The sequence below is a fragment of the Perca fluviatilis genome, chromosome 2, assembly GCF_010015445.1.
Source record: "Perca fluviatilis chromosome 2, GENO_Pfluv_1.0, whole genome shotgun sequence".
NCBI classification, from domain to species: Eukaryota; Metazoa; Chordata; class Actinopteri; order Perciformes; family Percidae; genus Perca; species Perca fluviatilis.
Genome location: NC_053113.1, coordinates 39,592,898 through 39,617,624, shown reverse-complemented (window position 1 = coordinate 39,617,624; position 24,727 = coordinate 39,592,898). Strand labels below are relative to the sequence as shown.

At 41.4% G+C, this 24,727-nt stretch overlaps 1 protein-coding gene across 1 annotated transcript in view; it reads right to left on the bottom strand.

Moving 5' to 3' along the window:
* The window catches only part of nbeab (neurobeachin b), a 155,147-nt gene that overhangs the window by 30,904 nt on the left and 99,516 nt on the right, over window positions 1–24,727 (bottom strand). Inside the window, 6 exon segments of the mRNA XM_039781228.1 lie at window positions 1,573–1,692; window positions 2,760–2,900; window positions 15,679–15,791; window positions 19,219–19,334; window positions 20,066–20,168; window positions 20,255–20,372. Coding sequence (XP_039637162.1) covers window positions 1,573–1,692; window positions 2,760–2,900; window positions 15,679–15,791; window positions 19,219–19,334; window positions 20,066–20,168; window positions 20,255–20,372 — 711 coding nt within the window.

The following is a 24,727-nucleotide window of genomic DNA, read 5'->3' as shown; positions in this document are numbered from 1 at the left end:
GACGCTGACCTTAACCCCACTCTCTCCGCTCAGTCTCCGTTGCTACGTGGTGGCAGTGTGCATGGCATTTGTGTGTGTCTCTATATGTTTGCCAAGGAAATCCATGCTTTTATTTTAATATGATTTGATTTTAGACAGGATTATATTAATACATAGTATGTGCATGATTACAAATAGAAAAATAAATTCAAAACAAGGTTGGAAAGTAAGATAAAAAAAATATAAAGATAAATGGAGATTATTAAAAAAGCATCACAGCAAATGTTAATAATGCAATCAGTCATTATAGTGGCATGCATTGCCTCATAGTTTACCCAACATGAACCAAACAAGCTCTTGCATATTATTTTCCTGCTTCTTATACATTATGAAACACTGTTAGTAATCCAGCATCGTCCTCCACAGTACAATGCCTCTCCTAATAGATCAGTAGCCATCCTATGTGTGTAAAAACAAATGCGTGCAGACATACAAGTAGTTGGAAGTAGGCTGTATTTGTTAACAGGGTGGCGTTTGACTATTCAGCTGCTCAGCTTTCTGCCTCTGCCTCACATTCTGTAGTTGGCTGCTCTCCCCCAGATCCTGGCGAGTAAAAGCCCTGTCCGTACATAAAAGACTACATTTTAAATAGCTTTTGTCATTAATGCTTTATTAATTGCCTGGGGCAACACTACCCGATGCAGGGTGTGCTAGAAATACATGACACTTTGAGGTCAGTGCGTATTCCTGCTGCGTGCTATGCAGTGGGCAAAATGGAGGCGAATCAGCAGGGTTCAGCGTTTTCGGTGACTGCTCTGTGGATTTGCAGAGGGAGGGCTTTGTCTTACCCTCAGACACAGCCTTTGTTCAAACTCATGACTGCTTGTATGCACAGATACAAGATCAGTCTACCTTTGAGATAGTTTGTTTTCTGCATGAGATAAATCAAATGTGCATTTCTAAGTGCTTAGGGTATTTCTGTCTTCGGTCTTTGTGATTCGCCATTTGGATGAGGCATTTATAATTAATGGTATATATTTTTGCAGTGGTGTTGAAGCACATTGTCTGAGGAAGGGACCATAGTGAGCGAGAGGCTTGGTATGGTTATATTGCCAATTATACACACGGTATAGTTACAATTTAGCTGGTATGTGAAAAATATAGTGATATTTCCTATCAGTGTCCTCAGAATTAGACACAGACAGGTCCATAACACCAGCTTAATGAAAGTGTCTGGCAAGGAAATATATAGAGAATGATCACAGATTTTTTTTATTTTTATTGATTTTATTTTTGGGGGGGGGGGGCATTTTAGGCCTTTAATTCCACAGGACAGATGAAGACGTGAAAGGGGAGAGAGAAGGGAATGACATGCAGCAAAGGGCCGCAGGTCCGAGTCAAACCCACAGCCGCTGCATCGAGGAGTAATCCTCCTCTATGTATGTGCGCCTGCTCTACCAACTGAGCTAACCCAGCCACGAGTATGATCACAGATTTAACTTCCACTTGTTTAATGGCACCATTTTCGTGACATGTGTATCCATATAAATGTAAACCATGGATTGTACTATTTGCTTTTATTGTGATTCTCACCTTAATGTCGGAGGTGTCCCTCTGACAGTTTCTCCAGGAGCGGGCGATGGCTGAAAAGGTGCGGTCAGGGTGGTCGAATTTGTTGTCATTGGCACTAAGGAGGAACGTGGTGAAGGGCTCCTGTAGAGAAAGCAAATTAGACATCACAAAGATCAAAGATCCTCACCCATATCTAAAGTCATCATCATCTTTTTCCACCCTCTTGATCTGCATTTCGATCGCAACCCAACCCAATCTCAGTACAGTTTCAATTTAGTGGATTACCATGGAGCTTATTAAAATCCATGTTAACAGTCTGAATTATTCACATTATTTCATTGTTATTCTTTTCTTGGCGGCAGACTAAGGGATCTCTGCAGAGATCAGTCATTCATTGTATCCAGGCCTGGGGGAGAATTAATTAGCGTTCTTCCTGAGTACAGTAAGCCATAATGATAATTGGCTCAAATTTGTTTTTCTCAGCCTGAGATGGCGACCATTGCCGGTTGGAGCGGATGGATCACTCACCAGAGGAAGAAAGGGAGTGTGGAAAAAAAACGCACAGAGGCCAATCTAACTGCTGTCAAGGGAGCTCCCTCAGTTCATCAGCCCCTTCCTCCTAATGATGGGGGAGGAGGAGAAATACTGTACGAACTCCCCATAAAGCTCTTTCAAATTAATAAGCCAACTTCAAAATCAAATGTACACCGACTCAAAGAATCTGTGCAGGTTATAAGGGCCTCTTTTGTGGGGAACAGATTGGGAGAGAGTGCGTGTGCCTCCTCCTCCTCTTCCAGAGTAAATGAGGACAGTGCTCAGTAACCTTGATGGACATGTCTCCAGCTCTCACTGGGTTGCCTGAAACACATAAACCTGTCACAGCAGCCTCTGTAAATCATTACCCAGCCACTCTTTATTTAGTTCACATATGCCGGTTTACTGGCCTGTGAAATGTGTTTTCTGAGCGCCATTGGTCTAACTCGGGCCCAATCAAATTGAGATGTCGAGCTGTTTCCTGTGCAGAAGCAGACAGACCTCGACGTAACAGCATCATTAAGTCTGACAAGTGACAATCAACTAATGCAGACTCAAAAAACTGAAAAGCTGTCTGAGAATGTGGGCTTGACTTCATTCCTGTTCAGATGCTCGACTAATTCGGGACATTTTGAACACAGTAGAATAATGAGTGTGAAGGTGGTTTCACTCACTATTCTGACAAGCCAGTGCAGGGTGGAGGCAGCTGTGGAGTAGTGGGAGTTGTAATGACAAGGTGGCGTCTGGTCGTCTTCCCAAGTCTCATAACGTTCAGCGTAGAATGCTGCACGCTTCGGATTCAGAGCTCCAACAGGCTGCAAAGAAAATAAGAGGTTCAGTTCTTGCAAAAAAAGTAGTTTGCTCCTTATTTGCCTGTGTAAGTAAAACAAAGGTTTTCCCCTCAAGGCAACCCTGACAAAATTGTACATTGTGTTTCCTATTGTAAGCATTTGTAAGTGCTTTGTGAGGGCAAACTTCAACTTGATATGCATTTGACTCTGCAAGCTTGACAAAAACACACCGCTGTATTTGTTTTTCATATACTGTATACAAAAATGTATTTGATGATTTTTCATTGCAAATTAGAATTCCTAAATGTATCCACACTTCCTGTGTTAATGAGAGTTTCTGACATCCACATTTTGGCCACCATTAAATACAAGACACTGGTAAAACTCTAAATAAGGAGAATAACCCGTCATAGAAAACATGGAGCTCTGGTGCTTTACATTAAAACAATTAATAAAACAATCAAAGCTAAAAACTACAAAACAAAAACATTCTTTAAAAGGTCCCATGGCATGAAAATTTCACTTGTATGTGAAAATTTCTAATATGAGTTCCCCCAGCCTGCCTATGGTCCCCCAGTGGCTAGAAATGGTGATAGGTGTAAACCGAGCCCTGGGTATCCTGCTCTGCCTTTGAGAAAATGAAAGCTCAGATGGGCCGATCTGGAATCTTCTCCTTATGATGTCATAAGGAGCAAGGTTACCTCCCCTTTCTCTGCTTTGCCCGCCCAGAGAATTTGGCGCACCCATGAGAGAGAGACATCATGGCTTTCAAACAAGCAAAGTGGCAGTTGGTCAAGGCCACACCCCCCACCCTCCACCTCCACCCCCTCTCTCCTCCTCAATAGCATTTAAAGCTACAGACACAGAAATGACACATCCTAAGGAAAGCTCATTGTGGGATTGGCTCTAGTGGCTGTAATTCTGCACCACGGCTGAATTTCGGGAAAGAGACTTCAGATACAGTATTAGGGGACCACTAAGGTCTATATAAAAGAGACTTCAGATACAGTATTAGGGGACCACTAAGGTCTATATAAAAGAGACTTCAGATACAGTATTAGGGGACCACTAAGGTCTATATAAAAGAGACTTCAGATACAGTATTAGGGGACCACTAAGGTCTATATAAAAGAGACTTCAGATACAGTATTAAGGTCTATGTAAAAAATATTAAGTGTATTTTCTGTATTAGATTATTATACCAATATATTACAACAAACCATAACAACTACAGTACACTGTCAAAGTTACCAGCCAGTTGTCATATTGATATAAAATGATGATAATGATCCTCTATGAATCATTGAGGATCAAGTCTACAGGAACAACACATCAATGGCACGGCCACAATCACAGTCAAAAATGCATAAAAGTTGAAAAGTAGGTAAAAACAATAAGAGTTATAATGATATTGTAATAATTTGATGTTAAAGCAAGGCTAAAAGTTGTAGTCACCAATATTGCTGTCTTTAAACGGCTCTGCGTCTGGATCCAAAACTGAAGAAGCTTCAGTGAATATTTTGGTTCAGTGAGCAGCAGAACGTCTGTAGATCTGAGTACTGTAGCAGGCACATGTCTTGGCAGCATATTAACAATATAGTGATAGACAAGTTCATGATTTATAGACAAGTTTAAGGATTTTAAAATCTATATTATGAGCAACTGTTAGCCAGCGTGAGTACTTTATGAGCTCTTTTCTTTGCTCTTACTGCCTTCTCATCACAACCACACAGTCGGACTTAACTCTCATTACTGTGTCATCGGGTCAGTAAGAACTACACTTTAATAAGGCTTGTTGAAATACTGGAAGCTAAAGGCTGTTGTCATTTTCACTGACACTTCTGAAAGATTAAAAGTGACAATCACAACATAGATAAGGTTAGAGCTACAAGGCATTTCAAGGAGTTTGGCTTGTGGTCACGACACCAAAATTATCTCTGTGGGTCAGTATATAACCGTGCAAGCCAACGCTTTAGCATATATTAAGTTTTTTACCCTATCAAAAGTATGAAGATAAGTATTTCTTTTGTTACTTTTGTTTTCAAGATGAGTAGTACATTTATTACTTTTTGTAATCCAAAAGTAGTCTTTGATTTAGTGTACCATCTAAGATCTTATATTCTCCAAAAACAAAAATACTTGGACTTCACTATTAGTAAATCCTTTTTTAATAAAACATCAGGGCTAAACTTAACATAGTCTCACTCATGATGTACTTAATCTGATTTACTTATTGGGCAACCACAAAGTTCCGCTCAAAGCCTCATAAAAGAGGGATCCGCCTTTAGAAGGCCATTGTTTTTTCTGCATGATCGTCTGCAAAATTCTTACAGCTAACAGCAGTTCTAAATCAAATTTTAATGACAATGCTGCTATATGACAGTCTTGAAAGGATTATGGAAAATATTCACTCCACATACTTATTACACTAATTAGATTATTAGAGTGCACAAAAGCATCAATAGAACATTCATAATTTTGTGTAGCCCATAGCAAGTGAAGTGTCTTTTTTTCTGGTACTATGCTTTGTAGGCATCACCTTTTGTTCAGTCATAATAAACAGATAAACGCGTTATTAATGGCGTTATTAATGGCGTTAACGCAAACCCATTTTAATGGCGTAAATTTTTTTTGTCGCGAGATTAACGTTCTTTTTGGCCTACCAAACTTTGTCGTTTTTTTCACACGCTGTTGCAACAACTAGTAACGTTAGAAAAACTACAACACCACACCGGATCTAGCTAGACCGGAAACAAGACAACGGCACGCCTACTACTCTTTGGCCTACTACTCTTTGCGAGTCGGCCAAAGAGTAGTAGGCTAACGTTATGTTTTGAGTGGATGGTGAGCGTGCAACGCCAAAATGGATGCCAATATTATTCTGAATGGAAAGTTTACTTTTAAAAAGTTGCCAAATGGTTCCATTGACAAGACCAACGTGATCTGTGTGTTTTGTCGTTGTGAACGGAGCTATCATCGCAGCACGTCCAGTCTGAAATACCACTTGATGGCCGAGCACACAGCTGATGCAAATTCTCCGCCCCCTCGTCAAAACCAGGCGACAAATGCACAAAGCGAGCCGATCCACTTTTCCATGTTGATAAGAGCCTTAAAATGAGAAAAAATAATGGGACAAAAAGAACTCAAGGGACATTTAGAATAGATAAAAATGTGCGATTAAGTGCGATTAATTGCAAGTTAACTATGACATTAATGCGATTAATCGCGATTAAATATTTTAATTGTTTGACAGCACTAATGCAGAGGCAAAAGCATGTGGACCAGAAAGAGTTTTTGCCTGGTGACACAGATGATTTGCTGTCAGTACTCATCATGTCCAAACAAATGGCTGCAGTGACATGTATTTTAACCATACCAGTCAATGAAGCAACACTACATCTACTTCAATTTACAGCTACAAATCTTTTGTTGGGTGCATAGAGTAAACAACCTGATTTCCCCATCGCTTATGTTAGGACAGCAGAAGGAGTAGGAAAGCATAATTGAGCATAATTAAGAGATGGACTTGCAGAGTCTTAGTAGTTCCCCATTAGGCTACATGTGGTGAGGCCGGCAGAGATGCTGGGGGAGAGTTCAGGGCAGTCAAGGAGCTTTACTCTGGGATTTGTCTGTCAGACCCCATTATTCTCCTGAACCCTAAAAAGTTCCTGTTGCGCTGTCTTCTGTCTGAATTTTACAAGGGTATGGTGGTAGGGGTAAGCAGGGTGGCGCGCTGAGGATGGAGGGAGGAGAAATGAGCGACTCCTGCTAAATGTTGGGGGTAATCCATGTGGATTAACCCTGGCTGACCTGATTTACACCCAACGCACCTACCAAGCCAAACACTAATCAGCACTGCTACTCCCATCTGTGCTCGGAGCCCTTCTGTGCTATTGGCCACTACTGATAGGAGATACCATGACCTACAGCATAGACAATTTAGTGCAATTTAATGCAACAACACAAGCTATGACATTCAATCACCAATCAGTAGAATTGAATCATGACTGAAAGTTTGAATGTTATATATGTATAGTTGGCTAGCATTTATTGCAAAAAAAAAAATCTACCATAACATTTTCCTATTGTTAATATAAGAAGTAGAAAACCCATTTTCTATAATACAGCCTTTCATAATCATAACGTCTCTTGTTCTGCATTTGAAGAACTGCTGGCAGTTATTGTGAGGATATAAAAAGAAAAAATACCCTCACTGCTATATTTATTTGACATCCATCCAATTATTACATAGTTAGGCCAAACCTTGGATAGCTTGGTTAATTATTTAAACGCAGCCTCGGTAATAATTCCAATATTGTTCTGACACCACCACTCTTTTTGGCCCTTTGGCGGCTATTTCATTTTCATGTGTTCTTAAGGCAACAAAATTACTCCCATTAAACATACGTTTAGTGGTGAATAAATTGCTTTCTTTGCCTTTTCAATCATCCCGTCCAATATAGCCTCAGAGGCCTATTGGCAGTCAATATTAATATACTCAATACCACTGACTCAGTTATAGAGGGGATAGGGAGACTGGTAATGTAATCAATGGCAGCTTTTCCACCTAAAAGCTGCAGCTCAGAGGTCAGAAGGAATAAAATAAAAGCCCACAATTCAAAATTCACTTATTCTACCATTATTAAAATTGCACTATTATTTTTTTGGCTGGGTACAGTTTGTATCCAACCTCACTGCGACAGACAGACTCTCTTGGCCATTTTGAAGATTATATCCATATCCATGTGTCTCAAGCTCTAAGTCCAAATTAAATGGGGCCAGTTTTTTTTGTTCTTCCTCAGAATTTAATGGCAGTCCACATCAGTGTTAGCACAATTGAATAGACTGAAAAAGAAGTTTATTGAGATCTGCATAGATTTATGGGGTGATAATGGCCTTGCATGTGACATCTTGGCGCAGCTGGAACGGGGTGAAGGCCACAAGACGTCTAGCACTCTGTAAAAACGCCGCTAGTGTAACTAATGCAGGTTGAAGCTGTATGAAAGATGCAGGTGACAGAGGGAGAAGAATAAGGAGAAGGCAGCTGCAGGTAATAGTAATGTGTGTAAGAGAGGAATAAGCAAACAATTCACATAACAGGTATTAGAACCAAAGCTCACAAAATGGCAAAGATTTTGATTTACAGTGTTAATAAATGTTTTCCTGGCCATATAAATCTCACTGTCTCTAGGCCGTATTAGCATAATCAAGAGTATGCGATATGAAACATGTGCATAAAAAGGTATTACAAGCTAACATTACACCAACCTTTCAACCTTTTCCTGAGACTAAATAACCCCAAACCCAAAGTTACAGGGAAAGGCATGTTTAGTGACAAGTTAAATGCTATTAACTGTTTTATTAGGCGCTACTTAAATGAGGCAAAAATGTTCTCAGTGTTCCCTTGGTGTTCAGCTGTGTAAGCATAAATACAATAAGACATTTTCTATGTGACTTGTAGGAAGTAAGAATGCTTTTATTTTGTTTTGAGAAAATGTGTGTGGTTGGTGAGCTAGGATAATTATACTGACTGCATGACAAAACTTGTCTCAGTTCACCCACATCATTGAAGTTTTTCTTTGTCAGAGATTGCTGTCATTTTAAATGGAATTTGCACTTGGCAGCTTGTTGAACACTGCTCAAATTGGGACTGCTATACAGCAAATATACAGTATACTGTAGCAAACTCAATGAAATGTAAAAAAAAAAAAAAAAAAAAAACTCCAACAAAATATTGGTAATGTAAAGCTAACAAATTGTTAAACGACATTATAGGTCCACTTTCAATGATTTTCAAATTGACACATACGACCGTTCCATTTACTGCCACACAGTGGTGGTTTAATCATGTGACAGTTCTATTCTAACGTCAAGGGCGCAGTTTTAAACACATAGTTAATGTTGTAAAACAGAACTAGTTAAGCTTAGGCAACAAAAATACTTATGGTGTGTCTCAATTCGGATACTTCCGTGAGTACACTTACATGTAGTACACTATATACGTATACACACACACACACTCACTTATGTAGTTTGTACAGCGTAGTCTCAAATCGTGCACAGCCGTTACACACTGCCCGGGAATGAGTATTCCTCTTTTAATTATTAATGGTAAATTGCAACTGGGCGGATCATTACCTTAAAATTAAAGACGTAAATCTACTAAAATAAGGACGTAACGTGACGTCACATACATCATTGTGTCACGGACTACGGTCCGTAAAACTCGGGTCATTTCAAAATGACAGCTGACTTTTGGTTTCACACGGGACATAAACCAAGGTCTCCTGAGTGAAAGTCCTGTTTCTTTGACCCATCCACCACCCTCACCCTTTGTGCGGAAGGAAACGGGCATCGGCGAAAGTACATGCCCCCGGCGGAATTTCCTGCAGCACCGGAGCAATCCCGGAAGTGGAACGTCAAGGACATAGACTACCTTGAAAGAGACAATACTTCAAGATAATGCCCTCTCAGCTTGGCTAAATGTAGCTTCCACACTGTTGCTCCTAGTTGAGTTCAAGCATAAAATGAACTAACTAGCCAGTAAACCGTGTAAGCAGTGGGCCAGTGGACCGTCAGTACATAACTATTGTTATAGGAGGTAGTGGTGGAGAGGGAGGAGAGGCAGACAGACTATGCAGAGAAGTCTATCTCTCCTCTTCCTTTTTATGAAGCATTGTAGAGTTGTACGGCCCTGTGGACAAATGACTTTCTCAGTCTGTCAGTTGTGCATGGCAGTGTGCGTAGTCTGTGTGTACTTTGTCCATAGCAAATCGGTCCCAAAACATCCCAGTTAGAGAGTAAATGAACCAAGCAGACCTGCCTTGTTGCACAATGCAAACTTTCTTTAAAACTTGCCATTTTCGGCGTATAAAGTTGCTCAGCGGTTCCGGTTAATGTTGCTCGATGTAACCGGAGTTTAAAGTAAACACAAACAAAGTGGAAAGCGAGGGACATCCGGCGGAACTATCCCGTTACCGAACCATCGTCGATCCAGACTACTTCAAGGTTAGTCCATATCCTGTACACTCCACATAGCCTACGTGTGCTGCTATTTACACCAAACTATAAATATGGTGTATTCTGTATAGAAATGCCAAACATGGATATATATGTATATGCTTCCAATATGCTTTTTTGTTTTTACTATGAAAAGCCAGCTAAAAATGAGCAGAATGTTTGATTGATTCGCTGTTTAATAGGAAATAAAAACCCATTTATGATACGATAGGATAAGCACTTCAGTGGTCCTTTAGTGCCTTTATTCCTGTCACAGTCACATCTGTTAATAATCCCAAATCAGGCTTTGCTTACCTCTATTCAACAAAGAATAATCACCTCTTCCCTTTTCCCTGCATTGCATATCATACTGATCACAGACGTAAGACAGTGAAAACAACTGGTTCAGACAGTTCCACACTTGCTCCTATCCGAGTTCATTTCTTGTACACCTGACCCAGTGAAATACATCAACACGACTAAACAAAGTATGATCAAACTTAGATTTGGCTTCAGATTCAATCAGGATCATTTCTGGTGTTGTATTCCAAATGCAGGAAATGAACACGGCTGCTGGTGAATGAGTGTGCAGAGAGCACCTCCATTTGTTTGGTTATATATAAGCTACCTCCCAAAGAGACGCATATTGCATTTTATATTTCAAATGTAATTACATTACAGTATGTTGCTATGGTGCTCTGTCAGGAGAAGTCACGGTCATTTTTTGCTTGCCTCGTCAGAGCGGAGGCTGCATGTAGCAGCTCCAGTCTAATGTAATCAAGTTGCTCAAACTCAAGATAAAGCAGATGTGCTCCCAAACAGCCTGACAGGAGTGGAAGCGAGGGGAAGGAAGGTTCCATTATGGAAAGAAAAGTGCAGAGGGGATTTTTACAGCAGCCTCATAGTGTGTCTCTCAAGAGATGCTCAGCTTTAAAATAGGTTTCTCTATCTCAGCACAGCTCATTCAAAATATCCTTACAATGGTAAGTCAACATTATAAGCATTATTTTAGGTCCCATGACATGCTGCTTTTTGGATGCTTTTATATAGGCCTTAGTGGTCCCCTAATACTGTATCTGAAGTCTCTTTTATATAGGCCTTAGTGGTCCCCTAATACTTTTTGGATGCTGTATCTGAAGTCTGTTTCCCAAAATTCAGCCTTGGTGCAGAATTACAGCCACTAGAGCCAGTCCCACCATGACCCCCTTATGACCTCAGGAGCAAGATTCCAGATCGGCCCATCTGAGCTTCCATTTTCTCAAAGGCAGAGCAGGACACCCAGGGCTCGGTTTACACCTATCACCATTTCTAGCCACTGGGGGACCATAGGCAGGCTGGGGGAACTCATATTAATGTTAATAAACCTCATCAAGTGAAATTTTCATGCCATGGGACCTGTAAGTAAGGTGAAAATGTATGTAAACATTTTAAATTACATGGGCTGAGAAATGCTCGTGTCACTTTTTGGTGTTGCTTGTCTCTTGAAATGATATTTTACAAAAGGATACATCAAATACATTGGATTCAGTGGATTAAGAACAGTTCTCACCATATAGGCTTATTTCGCCTTCTTATGCAATTGAATGAAATTCTATCACATCATTTAACAGCTATGAGGAAGATTGGCTTCCCCCTATCTTTCATCCACTTGTCACTCCATCAAGAAATAATCATTAGAACCTAATGCAACACTTCACTGCATGATTGTGTCTGACATCCAAATATGCAGAACTCTGGCCCTGAGGCAAAGCAATGCAGTGTTCAATAGCAATGTTCACAGCTCACTGAATGCCCAAGCAGCAGGTAATTGTAGGTGTGTGCAGTAGGTTTGGGAGGATAGTATCTGGCACATCAGCACAGAGCTACAGCCGTTTGAACAATGCTGTCCATCAAGTGGCACCTGTAACTGACAAACAGGTCTCAGCTAGGACTCAGATCTGTGGGAAAATAAGTTTTCTACATTGTGCAATGCCAGCGTCGGATAATTTGAGAGTATTAATGACGCTTCAGTTTATAGTCTATAATCTAGATGCAATTACAGTTTAGTTTTATCCAGTGTACTGACCTAAGAGCAATGATATGACAATTTATCTTCATAATGTCGCAGCTCGCTGAGCTCTGGAGTGACAGATGCTATTACATGAGGTTATTTGATATCACTCAACTGCAGAAAAAAAAAAATAAACATACAAATGAAAACAGAAAATTAGGTAAAAAAGCTTAATGTAGTAACCACAACACTTTTTAGGAACAGACTGATGTGTCGATAGCACCATGTATCAAAAACGGCATCAAAGAAAAAGAAAAGAAAAACTGGCTTTGAATGCTTTGTTAGATTTCTACTGTTCATTACTTAGTCTTTATCAGACAGTTGTTTAAATTATAATTTTGTTCTTGTATTATTTAAGCAAAGTTATTATACGACTCTTTGTGTTTGGCACATTGCATATTTGAGAAGTTTGGCTTCTTTTGTTAAAACGAAAGAACTAGAAAGATATGTATATAAAAGACATGCATGCTGGGTAACTAGGACTACAGTTGAAAATTCACAGAAATGTTGATTAATGTGCATTGTCCTAATCTAAATAAATCTTAAGTATTGGTACTGAAAACACTGGTATTGTATCAAAACATTTGATACAATACCCAGCCTTATCGTAGTGACCATACACACAGTCTGTGTGGTACACAACCACAGCCACTGGACATACACCTCAGAGAGACACACACAGTCCTAATATACAACGAACAAGTCTCGAGAGACTGTGCTGCTACCTCTGATCCATAATTGAACAAAAGGGCAGACCGAGCAAAAGAGGAGAAGTGTGTGTGTGTCCCTCGCTGCTACACTAGCTGTGAACTTTTGGAGATAAGAGCCCTGGGGTTCCAAGGACAACTGTCAGGAGACATGGGCTGTGAACTCATGCTAATGAAGGCAGCTCAGCCCTGTAAACAGCATGGGAGGATGTCACTGGAATACATTACAATACATAACTGTCTCCCCAGGGCACAAGGTTTGCACATGGCTCAGCCGTGATCACCCCCTCAAAAACACGCACATGCACACGCACACGCACACGCACACACACACACACACACACACACACACACACACACACCTGGATGCCCCACAGGCTGGAGCAGCCAAAAGCAGACAAGTGCTGATATGACGGTGGCAAGACGCAGAACTGAGCTGTTTGTCCAAAATGTTCTGGGTTCACCAAAATGTGAAGAAGTGCTCCAGAGCAGTGGGTGCTTATTTTCCAAATTCACAACACACTATCAAACCTGTCCAACGATTCTTTGAGTATTTCATAGTCACTTCATTTTTTTTTTTTTGTTCCATTTCAAAGTTCTCCTCCTCTCCCACCTACAAAACACAGCGCACGCATGCCATGAAAAGCTGAAAGTTGATACAAACTGTTAAAAACCGAGATGGCGAAGTGAGGCCCAGAATGTCGGCGCTTTGAGGGAAACAGGAGGGAACGATAAAGTGAGCGAGAGAGAGAGCTCAGACAGGAATGTGGCTGTTTTCAGGTCAGTGAGCCGCAGTTTGTATGTGCAAGAGAGAGAAAGAGACAGAGAAAGAGAAGGGCAGTGGTAAACAAGTAAACCAGGCCACAGTTTGTGGTAGAGTGATCTACCGCCTATTCCTTTTCAGACAGAAGCAAGACAGAGCAAACAGGATGCTGAACTTTATCTCCCAGGGTTGTGGGGCATTAGTGTCATTGTGTCTGAGCTGTTGTGATGCACAGCTTGATGCACTTTTGACCCGCCACATTCACAAAGACTTTCACTGCAACACTGCTCATGACCTGCTCTTATCAGTTCATCACCCTTCAAAGTCTAATCCGCGCAGAAACTTACATTATTAAATGACAATGTTTTATTTATAAAAATCACCAGCTTTAATTTTGACATCATATAGTATGTGATTAGTGGTTGAAATGTTTTGTAAAGACTAGGGCTGGTCAATAATTCAATAGAAATCCTAAAATGTCAATATGACTGTACCGTTCTACATTCTTTTGTTGCCCAAATTAAAGTGATGGTTCGGAGTAATTTACGCTAGGGTCCTTTGCACCATGACCTCGAGCCAAACACCCCCCCAGAAGCTTTTTTCACCTGGGTCTAACATTGGGCGAGTTAGCGAGTAGTGGGCTAGTCGCTGAATAGCGACGCGAGGCTAATGGACTACGTTTGTATGTCGTAAATGACCCCACTAATAATGCCCGAAATGTCAAAGGTCTACACTAGTACAAATAGGTTATGCACTCATAAAACGATGGATTGGAAAGTTTGTAAGTACACCAGAAGTTTATGAACACTTGCCTGCTCTCTTCTGCTCTCCGTTGCTGCTGCTGCTACTACCTGCAGTTAGACGAGTGCTTAGGGCTGTCTACAAATTACTACACCGAAAAGAGATACAACAAAAATATGTATTAATTTAATGATTAAATAAGGTAATGTCTCCAAACTTACCTCAATTATTACTTGTCTCCTGCTAGTTATATTACAGCACTTAACTTTAAAAAATAAGTTAAATTAAAAAATATTTTTGTTGCATCTCTTTTCGGGGTTGTAATTTGTAGACGGCCCTAAGCACTCGTCTTACAGCAGCAACAACAACAACAGCAGAGAGCAGAAGCCAGCAGGCAAGTGTTATTTACATAAACTTCTGGTGTACTTACAAACTTTACAATCCATCGTTTTATGAGTGCATAACCTATATATACTAGTGTAGACCTTTGGTATCATTTCGGGCATTATTAGTGGGGTCATTTAAGAGATACAAACGTGGGTCCATTAGCCCCGCGCTAAGCTATTCAGCGGCTAATGCTACTCTACGCTAACTCGCCCAATGTTAGACCCAGGTGAAAAAAGCTTCTGGGGGGGTGTTTGGCTCGAGGTCATGGTGCAAAGGACCCTAGGGTGAATTACTCCGAACCATCACTTTAAGGATTCCTTACACGCTCTAACTGAAATGTTTATCGTGACTGCTGGATTATGATATATATTGACAATGGAAAATATTTGCATTTCACCTGCAATAATGGATTTTTTGGCAACTTGGGGGTAGCAGAAACAAGCAATGAACACAACACTTATCACTTTTGTTATGTTGACATGGTTGGTTATACACACATCCAGCAGATATGTAGCAACATTAGCATTCATTTGGAGGCCACTTGGGAATGTAAATCCGACTCTCACTCTCCTTTTAGCTTGGTTTAACTCTTTACTTTTGATGAGTATCTGTTCCACTATGTGGGTTAATCACCCGTGAGTGAGACCTTTCACTTACAAGTGGTCGTGAAATGTATTGTTACATGTATAAAGACAATAGTTTCAATCACACGGCCAAGACTATGACAATTATTTTTGTGTTACATGATGCATCTAAAGCTGCCTTTCAGAAAGAGTTGTTCATTGCGATACTGTTGTGGGTCTACTATACAAGGCACGTATGGTTAGAAAATGTAGAAGCCTCTTTAATGCAGAAACCAGGAACCCACTTTAAGCGTATAGACAAGTGCAAACTATGTGCTGAGACAATACAGTCCTAAATAAATGGGGAGTAAACTTACATAACGTATTGGAGTGCATTTCAGGATGTTACAATCATTTTCCACTTTCTGCATTCCACCTCATGATTTTAGACTCTGCACATGATTCCTTAGCTCTTAAATATTATATTATTTTACAGTCTGGGCCTTAATAAGGAAATCCCCTGCTGTCAGAGCCAGCTGACCCTACTTGCCCCCTTCTCTCTGTCATACTGAGGTGCATGGCCAAGAGGTACCTTTGAGAGATCTCTGAAGTTCCCTGGCAGGGTCAGGTCCAGCTCCTCTGAGTCATAGTTGGTGAGGACCCAGGGAAAGACCGGGTACTGGTTCAGGTCATTGTATGTCCTCCCTAGACACACAGAGCAGAGAGAAATCTGTGAGTGATGAGTGATTGGAAGGGAACAGAGGGGTTGAAAGCGGGGCAGGGTACACTTGAGGCTTCAGTTACATTGGGGGGATCAGCATGCAACATTCCAACAAGCCCCCAATCTCAGAGCCCTCAATCAGACGCACTTCCTGTCTCATACGGCGTCTGCCAGAGAAACACATGAACTAATGGCAAGCTCTCTCTGCTATGAGGGAATGTTTTCTGGGCTCCCCATGCCTTTTCCTGCTGAGTATACTTTATCAATGGACTGTGGGAGTTACAGGAGGTAACTGAGGAGGCTTTACGTTTAGAGAGAACATAAGCATTTCTAAGTTGTGAGGAGTGGATGTAATTAGGGGGATATACATTATTTTGAGGGCCATGACTCCAAACGCCTGAAATGTCACCGCAAGTCTGCGTTGATAGGCCAGATGTGAGTTTCCTTTCTGCTCTCGCAGTGGAGATATGGTTTTCAGATGGCAAAATGTGTCATGGGAAATCCATGGGAAAAGCCAAGAGCATGTACCAAGTTGTCACTAATGCTCTGCTTTTCTTTTGAAGATGACACTGATACAGCTGTGAGGTCAGGTGGTGGCCAGTTGTAATCCAGGATTGGGATAGGGCAGCTATAGATGGTTTTGTAGGAATGTGTTACTGCTGGTAATAAATCAGGCTAAAAATGTGAGCTCAAAGCAAACTGAAAGTAAAAACAGGCAACAACATTTTTTTTTACTACCCACTAAGAAAAATTAAACTAAATTGTAAAAGGGAACAGTGCTAATTCTGACCACATTCCTTTGACATCCTTGCTTCATAGAATAAGAGTTTCCACATTTTTTTCCAGAAACATTTCACATAATTTTGTAGCCTTGAGAGTTGATGCTGACTAGTATAACACGCCATCCTAAGACTAATAGTGTAAGAATGACTTTAGGTCAATTCAAACTTCAAACTTTCACATTATTGCTACCCTAGAAATCTGGACACACCCTAGCGGCAGCAAATGTAATTTGCAGCCAGGGGGGTCTAGCAACTCGCCGTTGGCTTGCGAGCTGGAAAAACCAAACTCTAGTCAGGCCAATCACATCGTGTATATAGTCGGTGGGCGGGCTTAACATAATGACGGCAGAGTTGCGACGGTTCCGCGTGAACTCCCCGCTACTTGAAAACAAAGAAGACGGCTGCTGCTGCTGGAGAACAGCGGCCTTTGGAATCGGCTCTGGCCGCGACTCTGGAAGACTTGGAGTTCAGCTTTTCTTTGAGAAAAGAACGAAGAACGGCTCTGAAGTCATTCTTAAAAAAGGAAGACGTGTTTGCAGTTTTGCTGACCGGATACGGCAAACGTTGAATCTATCAACTAGCGTTGCTCTGGTTGGTTGTAGCGCTATCCTATTGCATGCGAAGGGAATTTGAAAGACATCCGTTTATCCCGCCCCTCGGATTGAGCCCTGCCAATGGTGAGTTCCCAGACCCAACATCCTGATGTGCGTCTGGCTTGTCAGGCTGCATCATTGCATCATTACAAAGGGATTGTTTGACTTAAAAGAAAATACCTTGGGTATTAATCTAATAGGAATCGGCGGACGTGCATCTTTTATTATATTGCATGTGATGGCCATAAAGCAGGTGACATGGAAACAGCCAAATCCACCAAAACTAAATTCATGGCTTTCAATAATAATAAATGACATTTTAGACATAGAAAAAGGAACCCTTACAATCAGAGATCACATACACGAATGGAATAAGATCTACCCCAAAGATACTACTGTAAAATAAAAAAATAAATTCAATCTAGCCCAATATATGTAATAAGGTACACCTCTTCCATCCAAATCCCATACCTTTTTCTTTGTTTGTTTTTTGGTCTTGTTGAGTTGGACACTGAAGTAAACAACTGTCTGGAAGATGGTGAAAGAGCATTGCAATAAAGTAATAAAAGAAAACAAAAAAAAACAAAGGGTCCATTGCCCCTGCACACCTTTACATTAATGATGTTACAGTTTCATGATTGATGATTGATGACTGCCCAAGAACAGCTTAGATCAGCAAGTTCAATGACATAAGGCACATTGTCTTTTTAAGATGACATTCTAGCTCTATCTTATAATGGTCAACACATTAAAAGCTTTAAGCATTTAAATCAAAGTAGCATCAAGAGGTGGCAACTCTAAGGTCAGGATCACAAAAGCGGTTTTATTACATCTAAATGAAAGCTCCGGCATTAGTTCACAATATTATGCAGTACAATGAAATGAGATTGTTTAATGGAAACACTCTTACTAAATCTGCTTCTTAGTGTCATAAAGTTTTTAATGATTACTTAGGCCAGCAGCCGTGTCTCTGCTCACTCCTGCAATGCAGCAGGCTGGCATTAGAAAGTCTAAATCCAGCTGAGCGAGTGATCATGTGTGACAGGCTAGTCAATGGGAAGGCTTCTGCAGAATATCCAGGGTCTGTGGGAAGCTAGAGAACATAATTACCCAGGTTAATGCCGCACAGTGAAAAGGAAGCAGCGAGCCAAGTGTGTGTTAGGGATAGGTGTGCTGGTGTGGTTGGACCTACTGGTGCTGAGGCCTGAGTTGGGGGTGGCAGGATGTTAATAACAGTGGAATAGTGTTTAATTAGAAGACCACTTCCCGTTCGCACCTCTTCCCAGCACTTCACCCACCGCCTGTCTGCCGCCCCACACTATTCTGACATCCCTGTCAGCCCGGGTCATTACCAGGGATTTTTAATGAATTTTGGGCATGTTTTTCTGTCTGCCTTACATCTAATTAGCTGAAAATAATGTATCGAACTCAAGCACCAGCTAAATATAAATATGCATGAATATGCAGCGAGAGAGAGGATGACACCTCTCAGAGCAGAGTAGCGTGCAGTCGCTCTCGCCTTCCCTGTTAGTTGCAGTTCAGATCAGAGAGTCGACAACAGAACCTCTCAACTCCGCAGACACACGTGTACGCTCTCACAAAGCCAGGCACTAATTATCTGGCAAAATCTGCCGTGCCTGCTCTTTGCTTCAAACAGCACACTCACGTGAACAGTGAAGTCTACCACGATGAGCACCACTTAAGGTTACCATGGATTCTTAAACAAATACGACATACCTGAGGCCACTTTTAGTATGTTTCCAGTGCCACTAACACTTACAGTTAATTGATCATGATAGCTAAGCTTAAAGTCATAAGCCTCTAATGGGGAAGAGATTCACATAGATAATACATTATAACTTCCCACTTTCACTGGTTGTGAATGTTGCCCGGATTAGGAAGAAAACAAATCAGAACCTATCTATTTAAGTGATGGCTGTGAAAAAAAGAGAACCCATTATTTCCATACTCAGCTACTCCCAAACTAAACAGTTTCACTTGGGAATCTCGGCATTTTAAAGCATAGGAATCCCTACCTGCAATAGTGTTGAGAAACATGAGGTACTCAAAGTTGGAGATCTCTCTCCTCTGCCAGCGCTGGGTCATGTTGGAGGATTTGAAAAGTTGCCGAGGAGTGGCCAGGGAGATGCGCCTGGAAAAAGAAATATTCAAACAACAAATCAGGAAACCGAAGGTTGGTGTTAGTTACGATATTTTAAAACTTTAAAAATGTAACCGCCAAAAGCATTGATGTATCTAAATCTATGTTTTAATTGAAAGCATTGGCTACATCATAAAAAACTAGCACACAGAAGATGACATTTAATAGCTGATAACCAGCTCTTTGACAAGCATGTCAGTTTTAGAAGGAAAATACTGAAATGAAAAGCATGCACAAAATGTCAAGCTGCAAGAGAATAACTATGTCATCCAATGCAACGGCATTCACAACCACACAGATTTGATTCCAGTAGATTGAATGAAAAACAACTGACTATGTTTAAATTCAGGACGCCTTGCTTTATAGGCACTCACTTAACGTGAGAATTAAGGAAATGTGCTTGTTTTGTAACAGTCTGTTTGGGCCTGTTAGCAGTATGAGAGTCTGAAGGGAATATGTGGTTTTCTCTGTGGTCAGTGGCCTGGCTGCAGCCCTGCTGTATAGAGTTGTCAGTCTGAGAATTAGGTCAGTTCAGTAAGGGTCAGTGCACATCCACTTCAATAACTGCTGCAATGGGACTACAAATGACTGTGCTGCAGGCGAGGCCGCCCAGATGCTCCAACACACAACACAGAGGAGGTAACATCGCCCGTGAAGAAATTACAATATTAGAAGTATTTAACAGTGCTGAATTAATTTTCTTTTTGGCGTGTGTGACCCACCTTGCTTGTGGAAGTCCATAGCTGGTGCCCACTCCCACTCGAGGAAGACTGTAGACCACTTTCTTTACTGTGGCCTGGTCAGGAAAGTTGAACATGACTGATGCTGTGAAACAGTGAGAGATATCCCTTAGTGGCGAAAGCACAGGAGAAGCATGGCCTTCAAATGCTGTAATTGGCACCTTCTCTTACTTCTGTTGGCCATAAAGACCTCCATCGCTGTGTTCTGCAGGAGGTAGCGTCTGGAGAATACCGCCCGGATCTCACTGAACATCCACTTCCCATGTAAACCCTCAGTGTATGCCAAGACCTAGAAGGGCAGAAAAAGAAGAAATGTCCTCAGGGTATAATAGCTGTACAGTATAGAAGCAGAGATCACGACAGGTTACAGGTGATAAAGACTACTGTCCAAGTATTGGTGTATACTAAGCAGCTGCTTTGTGGGCACAAAGGCAATCAGTGAGCCAACTCTGTTTTCCAAACTATAACTTATAACATGACAGTAGATATGACCTGGGCAAAATTTTACAAAAGAGAGATCAGTGGTTAACATTTGCTTACTGCTTTACTTTTACAAAGTTGGCAGTTGTGCTTTTTAGTACTACTTTGTGAACGGTCTGTTTATGGGCACCACAGCAATAGTTGGTGAAACATTGAATAGTGCTCTAGAATTCATTATTTCACAGCTAGGATTGAAACCTGCACACACAAGCCAATTCCTGTAACCATTAGGCTACTAAAAACAATTCTTAATAACTATCCCTTTAACTATCCTATTAGTTTTATTCAAAATATCAATATCACACTAGTACATGTTAATTCAATCGTTATCAAACTATAAATCAAGGAATCCCACATCGCACATTTCTCCGGCTGCTGAGCTGGGTTCCCTGCTTCCACCGCCCGGGCCACATCGCCTAAAATTACCACGATGTCTGACTGCCACACGCAAAAAAGGAGACACGCCGAATTTCTCGATAAGCCGCAGCTGAACTGTGCCCGATTGAACCATGCTGCAACATGTTGTGTATTCTAAAAAAAAAAAAAAACATGAAAAAACACACACGAGGTGCTTTCTTTACCTATGCCGTATGGTAAAACCACTTGTGACGGCACAGTACAAGTTCTGCTTTCAAATGTTTAGTTAAAGTAAAAAGAGAGGCATTATCAACACTATGTACTTTAAGGTGGACATTTCCAACTCTCATATAATGCTGGATAATAAATAATAATGCATCATATTTTAATTGTGATATTTTGTGAGTAGAATCTGAAACTCTGACAGGTAAATGTAGCAGTACACTGTTTTCCTATGAAGTACAAGCACCTTACCATGCAGACTGACTCACAGGGTCAGTCCCTGCCCTGTCACTGCAAGCCTCTCATGCTTATACATCCCTTATAGTATTCATGTGGATTTTTTATTTATTTATTTTTAATTAACTTTCTTTATTGGGAGCAATTTCACAGGCAACAGCATTACAGTTCCATGTAACAGAGAGGGCTTCCATTCTTTCATTTTATCCCCTTATTTTTTAAATTTTATTTAGTATTTTTTTATTTTATTGTCCATGCTATTCAGGTGGATTTGCTTTTTATCATCCTGTTTATTATGTATGTGTATGTCTGTAAGCTACTGGGACCTTGAATTTCCCCTTGGGGATCAATAAAGTATCTATCTATCTATCTATCTATCTATCTATCTACAATAGAAGTACACACAGTAAGTCAGTAATATACAGTTAAGTTGCATATTAAGTGCTTTGAGGTCTTTCTGTAAGTTATTTCGGAGTACAATGGTTTAGGAGAAAGCTACAAGCAGCAAAAGAGGAGGCCAAGCAATCAGCCCGTTCCAAACTGGCATTAGTTTAAAAAAAGAGAGAGTAAAAAGGGCATTACTGAGACATTATCTCAAGGCACTTTTCTGCAAAAATATGAAGCTCTTTACAGATTGTCTTTAATGTTTCACACTTTTTCAGTTGGTCTATAAAACTTAAGTGGTCAAAAAAGTACCGCCTGGGTGAGAGACACATAAATAATCAATAAAAAAAACCTATCATGGCGAGGAGAAGAGAGCGCAGACAAAGGATCATTAGTGTACAGTATGCAGCACCACTGGGACTGCAGGTCCACACACATAGAAAAAAACCAAGACAGTTGTTCTGACAGGTGAGAATAGTCCCTACCCGTAAAAAACACCCCCCCTCCCCTCATTCCATCTCACTTCCCTCTGACTGAACAATTTTGTCCAACAGTGTGAGCCGGGGAGCAACCTCATCAACTCCCCAGGTTATAATCACACATAGGTTCAGTTCAGAGAGAGTGTGAGAGAGAATAAAGATATAACAGGGTAGGAAGAAGGTGAGGCCCAACAGTACATCAGTGTGTGTGGGTGTCTGTATGTATGTATGTGTGTGTGTGTGGGGGGGGGGGAGAAAGAGAGAGAGTCCGAGTGAGATGTTCAGCTGGGTTAGGTCTGATGCTAATGCTCATTTAAAATAGTGACAGGCTGGAAGAGTGCAGCGCGAGCCGGGCTGCCTTAATTTCTCCCTGGAATAGCTCATGCCCGACCTCCGTGCCACATCCAAAATCTCTGGAGCTCAATTAAAATTGGATTAGGTGGAGATGCTGGATGTGCAGCGCAGCATCTCTGGTGCTCTCCTCCCAGTAATGCCCTGCCTGACACCTCTGCAACCCCCAACTCAAACAGTTGTCATAGAGACAGCACGGCCCCGAGGAGGCAGCGTGCTGACTGGAGAGGGAATAGAGAGGAAGGGAGGTGAGATGGAGGGACGGCCAAGGAGCTGTGGGCGCACTATTGAGGGCCAGCAGCTAGGAGGCAGGGTAGCTTTTATCCCCCCCCCCCTGCTCTGCAACCAGATGTTGTGGAAGTAGTCTTCTGAGTGCAATGCTGTAAGGCAAGTCATACACATATGCATCATGGGAAGGCTACAACAGCTCACTCCATCAAGACACTAGCGAGCTGTTATTTGAATACATATTAAGCCATTTGGATGGTTTTTCATTTTCAACAAATCTCTAGTCATTGTATTGTTTTATTGTGTTTTTTAACAGCACCATACATTTCCCTCCTAAATTCTTCATTTGTTATATTACGTATTGTAACAAAGAATATGACCAACCTAGCAAGTAATTAAATGCAGGTTATACAAGTTTGTCACTTGAGGTTCTTAAGAATTTAAAAATATATAAAAGCAGCTATAACATGGTAACTGATTGTCAATATTATGTTGTTTTAGCACTGGCTGTTTCTCGTTTCCCTCCTAAAGTGAACATTTTGCTGCCATGACGAAGTACAGGCCAAAGGGCTAGCTGTCAACAAAAGAGAGGCTAAAGAGGAGAAAAAATAGCTGATTTCAAACAGCCCAGATCAAAAAAAAAATTGTCATAACAACAAAGCTTTGGTCTAAACCAACACGCAGGGGCCCCTGTAGACTTGGAGATTTGACAAAGCCCAGCCCTCATTTTTGGAGGCCCAGCTGTAAAAAATGCCATTTAATGAACCTGTCTGCTGAAGCTGTCCCCTGCCTGTCAGAGGTGTCAGCCAGTGACAAGCGCTGGGGACGGCCGCCTCCAGTCACAGACAGGCCTGCCAGCTGGAGACATCGGCCCCAATCTAATCACGCCACCAGGAAGGGACCGGCGCTCTGCTCTTGGTCTGTCACGCTCAGAGCTGGGAGAGCAGCAGTGAGGGGGCAGGTGGAGGGGTCTGCTATGGCCGACAAGCTCAGCCTTTTGTTTCCACACAGGTCCCTCCACGCAGGCTCATTAAGAGCCACAGGCGCATGCGCTGCTCTGCCAGCTGCAGGGAGATATACCTCCACAGCATAATAGCCATAATGTAATTTAATGTCTCTGTCCTCTCTTTCCTTTATCCCCCTTCTCTTCTTTCCCTGATTCGACAGAGGGCAGGCTGCATTCTGCCTGTACAACATCACAGGTGGAGAACGGAAAAATATTGTGACAGATGAGATGAGGATAGGCACAGGTGACACTGGTGTTTAGGCGGAAACTCATATATGATAATGTGCAGATGCTCAAATGGAGTGCATCATACTTAAAAGCGATAGGAAGCCACTTCATGCATGGAAATAGATTCTAATCAAATCTGACTTCCGAATAGCTTTAACCCCACATTGGCTGAGACACTATGACAGACGTTATTAATAAATCTAATGAAGCATTTTCTTTAAAACCTGATGCATTTTTTTTCTCCCATGTGGGACAATACAATCCCCCTCCACTGCATTTGTACCAAAACAGGAAAATAATAGAATTCAGTGAGACCCTCAAGCCAGCATGACGGATATATTTATATGAGACTGTGCCGCACTCTGACAACCTGGTACTGTATCACAGCACCTCCGCTGCATTCATCTAAGATTTGTCTAATAGGCTTCCACTATAAAGCCTCACAACTGCAGGGTCCCAGGCGGCCGGGGGAGAACAGCGAAGTGGAAGAATAAGGGGAGGATACGAGAGGCAGTTTCATTTTGAGTGATATGACTACTCCCCCAGGAGCGAGTGGGATGGATTTCACACATGGCAATTTGGAGGATCAGCACACACTGCGTATACTATATTCAATGGCTGACCCCAGGCAATATGGGCCAAATCTGTGAAGAGGTTGAGCAGTCGTAGAAG